The 6,085-nt window shown below is 44.6% G+C and overlaps 1 protein-coding gene across 3 annotated transcripts in view; it reads right to left on the reverse strand.

The window, feature by feature from the left end:
• The window catches only part of LOC142790166 (uncharacterized), a 73,239-nt gene that overhangs the window by 44,697 nt on the left and 22,457 nt on the right, over positions 1–6,085 (reverse strand). For all 3 annotated transcript variants that reach the window (XM_075885168.1, XM_075885166.1, XM_075885167.1), the window contains exon 3: positions 1,902–1,985. In XM_075885168.1, the coding sequence (XP_075741283.1) occupies positions 1,902–1,985 (84 nt within the window). The remainder of the gene's footprint in view (positions 1–1,901; positions 1,986–6,085) is intronic.

The raw sequence follows: 6,085 nt of genomic DNA on the forward strand, positions 1-6,085 counted from the left end.
CGGTGCACGTTCCAGTTTTTCTGCTGGGGTTATCCTTGGAAGTGATGGCCATGCTTCTTCCAGAGCCTCCTTTTCAGGTGCAGCATTCTCAATGCACGTGTTCTTTCTGTCCGGCAGTGGTGGTGAAGCCGATTCAACGAAAGGAGGCTTTACAGAAGACTTCATACTGTGGGCAGGCTTTCTAGATGAGTGTCGGCGACGAGAACGATGTCACCTGACGACAGCAACCGCTTCTCGGTGAGTCGAACGGTCCCTCACCATTTTCTTCAAAACCGATATCTCCTGCCTTATTTTCCGACACTCTTTTGATTTGGCGTCGTGGGACCCTTGGCAATTCGGGCATTTATAGGAATTAGCGTTACAGTTGTCGGCAGAGTATGGTGCACCACAACGAGAACATGTTGTAGGATTCCAACAGACTGCGCTCATCTGACGAAATGTCTGACATTTTCGGCACTGAAGCGGCTTAGGGACAAATGGCCGCACAGCATGCCGGAAATGACCCACCTTAACATGTGTCGGCAGGCAATCACTCTTAAAGTCTATCTTCACACATCTCGACTTCCCTAGACGGCACACCTGTAGTTTTTGGGGCCCATCATTAGCAGGCTTAATAGGAATCGGCAGATCTTCATTCGAGATGGTCACATTGATGTCATATATGACGCCTGTAGTTGCCTGATTTTCTAGCGGAATGATAGTGTGAACATTCATGCCGCCAAGGACGGTAACTTTGCTCAGTGAAATCAGCGCTGACGCTTGAGCGACGTCCACTGCTACAATATTTTTTCCGGGGATTCACTCTGATATCCTTAATACTGTTCGGCACCAGTGCCTCGAGCTCTGAAGATACAGCTTGCCTGTTCAGTAGTCTCATGTTGATGGATGGTTGCGTTGGCAAGAATAGGACGGTGTACCTCGGCGGGCTTTGCGGGGCCCTCCCAGCAGATGCGTCCATGGATGCGCTGAGCATCCTCCGCTTTGCTTTCTGGCTCATGACGGTCACGTATTCGTCGTTGGAGCTGTCGATGCTCTCGGCAGTGTCAATGAGGGTAGTAGCCTCGCTGTCACTATAAAGGCAGTTTCGCTTCCTTGATGCTGCCGGCGCTGTCGCCGGCAACTAGGGAGGGCGTGCAGATGAGTCCACTTTCATCGCCGCCGAAAAGGGAACTATGTTCCCCTTATAACTGCAAAAATGAGTGAAAAGTCTGAAATTGAATGGCAAACACTCAGCTACAGCAACACTTCGTCTTCGTCGCCTATCGAGGCCTATACCATGCTTCAACTTTTAGAGGTGCTTCTTCACAAACTGTCCTTACAAAACTGCTCCCTCGTCGATTTTGGGAATGAACTGAAGTTTCCAACATTGTAAAAAAAAGATTAGAAATTGAACTCTCCGTTAGCGACCACTTCTGTGCTTATAGTTTTTGTTAACACAGCAGGCCATATCTCTTACGCAGAAGGCACCGACTCTAAAAAGAACATTACGACCCACCCCTGTACGGTATTCAGTGAAGTAGTTGATAGCTTTTCTGAAACTAATGTCACTCAACTTCTTGTCTACTATTCACGGATTCTCTGCTCGCACATTATAGTGTATTTCCATATTTTATTGACAGTTCTAAAGCCAGAAACGCCTCATTTTCTCTCACTTTCTTTAGCCCATGAGAAACGGAGTGTGGAATATCTCCCACAAGTGTTTTGTATTTGTTTTATGAAATAGGTTCGGATTTAGCGAAGCATACCTCTGTGCACCGGAAGTAAAGATTGATGAGTCAAGATTCTAGGGTAAATCGACTTGACTGATTTTCATTTGTAAGTTCCCATGAATGGTATTGGAGCTCTAATAGCATGCGCAGTTCCTGCACCCATCAGCAAAGTACTGGAAACACCATACTTACTGCATCGGCAACCGCAATAGGTATTTCTCTGAGGGCAAACGGGCTCCACGAAGCCGCACAATAGTTTCTGGCATGGGCTTCCTACTGCAACGTGCAATAAGTAAAATGTTTTCATTAATGTAATCACACACACACACACACACACATACATACACACACACACACACACACACACACACCCATATATATATATATATATATATATATATATATATATATATATATATATATATATATATATATATATACATATATATATATATATATACATATATATATATATATATATATATATATATATATATATAGATGAAATAGATGATCAGAGTTTCTTCCGGCTACCGTAATAAAAGTTATAAACTTCGAGAATAGTGCAGTATAGGAAACAAAACAATAAAATATTTATTTAATCCTAACAGTTTCGGCTGGTGGACCAGCCTTCTTCGGAGGATATAAGTGAAATGATACAAGTTCCCGTAGCAGAGGGTCACCCTCACAGTTTAAAGACCCTCCAAAAAAGAGAGAGAAAAAGACAAGCGGGCGAACGAGGTAGCAACAGACAACAAGAAGCAGAAGAAGGAGAGGAACTAGAAAGGAGCGACGGAGAGCCGCCGGAAACGAGCGGGTAATTCTGGCATTGTTACTTGGTATAGGTAAGACGCGCCGCCAGCGGAGGCGACCAAGAAAAACGGAAAAATGTGGAACATGTTGCTGCTTACTCGCATCCCACACATGGATCGAGTTTAAGTTCACGTGGTTCGGCGGCTGGCCCGTGGCATCGGGCCACACACACACACACAAACACACACAAGAAGCATACGACCCGCTCCAGCTTTCGGAATATAATGGCCACGTTGGAAAGCTAATGTGCCCTCTCCCCCTTCCTCCACCTGCCCTCTCTTGCAGAAAAATGTACAACCAGTCATACTGAAAATAAATAAATGGGTATTTTTGTAAAGGATGAAAATATATTAAAAAATATATAAAAATAAATAATACTAAAAAAGTACTCAGAAAGGAAAATAAAGTCTAATAATACTAACACAATCCGTTTGGTTCACGTAGCATCGAATTCGTTAAGTTTCGCTATATTGAACAACTTGCGTGTGCGACTTCACGTATTTATAAATAAATTAATTGAGTAATTCAATTTCTGTGTTTCACGAAACGTCGCGGAGACACGTCAGTCGCCCAGGGCTCTCGTTGATTCCGTGGGTAAGTGATCTGAATTTCTTTATAAAGTATGACTCCCGCTGTTCGCGCTCCCGTGTGTTCTGGAAGCCGGATTGTAGGAGTATGACACTTACGCGTTCGAAAGAGTGACCAGGAAGATTGATATGTTTGGAGAACGGCAAATTGGGGAGGCCCTTTACGTGTGCCCTGTGGTTGTTGAAACGCAAACGGAACGCGGTTTCCGTGTGTCCAATATATTCCTGTTTGCACACCTCACAGCGAATTTTGTATACCACATTGGCTGAGTCACAGTTAAGGTCGTCTTTAATTTTGTACACATAGTCTGAACAGGAGGCTTCGGCCGTATCTGTGGTCACCATGTGTGTGCACACCCTGCAGCGAGGTTTCCCGCACGGTCTACAGCCCTGATGGTGGTCGGATTTGTGTGTTTTCGCCTTGACCAGTAAGTCTCTCAGGTTTTTATTTCTTCGGTAAACCACCTTGGGCGGAGTCTGAAAAATGGCAGAGAGGCGACTACTCTGTTTAAGTATGTTGAAGTGGCGGTTTAGTATAGAATTCACCCGAGGGGCGGCGGCGCAGTATGTGAGGATTAAATTTGCCCCTGAAGTTATATCATCTTTATTCCCACCTTTTTCTCCCATTGTTGATTCTCGGTCCAAAGAGCGAGCGCGCTCAATTGCATTGTCAATTATTTTTTCGGGGTACTTTTGACGCAAGAAGGCTGTTCTCAATTCCTGTGCGTGGGTGTCAAATTGCGTGATTTCAGAGCAAATTCTTCTGTATCTGTGGGCATAGTTTCCAGCAACGGTACTGCTACTGAAAAAATTTCTAGTTTCATTGACTCTCTGATTAGGCACATCCCACAATCATTCCCATCATACATCAAAGATACCAGCCACTTCCTTCGAGAAGTCTCAAAACTTGTGGTACCTCTAGATTGCTATTTGGTCACCATGGATGTCTCATCACTGTACACAAACATTCCCCACACCGAAGGAATCGCCGCCACAGTCGCCGCCTACGGAAAAAGTAAATCAACGAGTGAATTCGACGAAAGCGCTTTAGAGGTGCTCCTAAATCTGGTACTTAAACATAATAACTTTGAATTCGACCAAAACCATTATCTGCAAGTAAACGGAACTGCCATGGGAACCAAAATGGCCCCAAATTACGCAAGTATTTTCATGGCCTCTTTAGAAATTCCTTTCCTCGAAAATTCTCCATTCAAACCTATATTTTACCGACGCTTCCTCGATGATATATTCTTCGTGTGGGCTGATAGTGAACATAATCTTTCCAAATTCATTTCCGGTTTCAACTCCGTGCATCCTTCGATAACATTCACGCACACGTATTCGCAGAGGAGTGTTCACTTTCTGGATGTCACTGTATCACTCAGTGGCACCACCATATCTACTTCCCTGTATAAAAAACCAACAGACCGCCAACAGTATCTGCATTTCCATAGCAGTCACCCCCATCACTGCAAAACAGGTGTTCCTTACTCTCAAGCCCACAGATACAGAAGAATTTGCTCTGAAATCACGCAATTTGACACCCACGCACAGGAATTGAGAACAGCCTTCTTGCGTCAAAAGTACCCCGAAAAAATAATTGACAATGCAATTGAGCGCGCTCGCTCTTTGGACCGAGAATCAACAATGGGAGAAAAAGGTGGGAATAAAGATGATATAACTTCAGGGGCAAATTTAATCCTCACATACTGCGCCGCCGCCCCTCGGGTGAATTCTATACTAAACCGCCACTTCAACATACTTAAACAGAGTAGTCGCCTCTCTGCCATTTTTCAGACTCCGCCCAAGGTGGTTTACCGAAGAAATAAAAACCTGAGAGACTTACTGGTCAAGGCGAAAACACACAAATCCGACCACCATCAGGGCTGTAGACCGTGCGGGAAACCTCGCTGCAGGGTGTGCACACACATGGTGACCACAGATACGGCCGAAGCCTCCTGTTCAGACTATGTGTACAAAATTAAAGACGACCTTAACTGTGACTCAGCCAATGTGGTATACAAAATTCGCTGTGAGGTGTGCAAACAGGAATATATTGGACACACGGAAACCGCGTTCCGTTTGCGTTTCAACAACCACAGGGCACACGTAAAGGGCCTCCCCAATTTGCCGTTCTCCAAACATATCAATCTTCCTGGTCACTCTTTCGAACGCGTAAGTGTCATACTCCTACAATCCGGCTTCCAGAACACACGGGAGCGCGAACAGCGGGAGTCATACTTTATAAAGAAATTCAGATCACTTACCCACGGAATCAACGAGAGCCCTGGGCGACTGACGTGTCTCCGTGACGTTTCGTGAAACACAGAAATTGAATTACCCAATTAATTTATTTATAAATACGTGAAGTCGCACACGCAAGTTGGTCAATATAGCGAAACTTAACGAATTCGATGCTACGTTAACCAAACGGATTGTGTTAGTATTATTAGACTTTATTTTCCTTTCTGAGTACTTTTTAGTATTATTTATTTTTATATATTTTTTAATATATTTTCATCCTTTACAAAAATACCCATTTATTTATTTTCAGTATGACTGGTTGTACATTTTTCTGCAAGAGAGGGCAGGTGGAGGAAGGGGGAGAGGGCACATTAGCTTTCCAACGTGGCCATTATATTCCGAAAGCTGGAGCGGGTCGTATGCTTCTTGTGTGTGTTTGTGTGTGTGTGTGTGGCCCGATGCCACGGGCCAGCCGCCGAACCACGTGAACTTAAACTCGATCCATGTGTGGGATGCGAGTAAGCAGCAACATGTTCCACATTTTTCCGTTTTTCTTGGTCGCCTCCGCTGGCGGCGCGTCTTACCTATACCAAGTAACAATGCCAGAATTACCCGCTCGTTTCCGGCGGCTCTCCGTCGCTCCTTTCTAGTTCCTCTCCTTCTTCTGCTTCTTGTTGTCTGTTGCTACCTCGTTCGCCCGCTTGTCTTTTTCTCTCTCTTTTTTTTGGAGGG

The sequence above is a fragment of the Rhipicephalus microplus genome, unplaced genomic scaffold, assembly GCF_043290135.1.
Source record: "Rhipicephalus microplus isolate Deutch F79 unplaced genomic scaffold, USDA_Rmic scaffold_75, whole genome shotgun sequence".
NCBI classification, from domain to species: domain Eukaryota; kingdom Metazoa; phylum Arthropoda; class Arachnida; order Ixodida; family Ixodidae; genus Rhipicephalus; species Rhipicephalus microplus.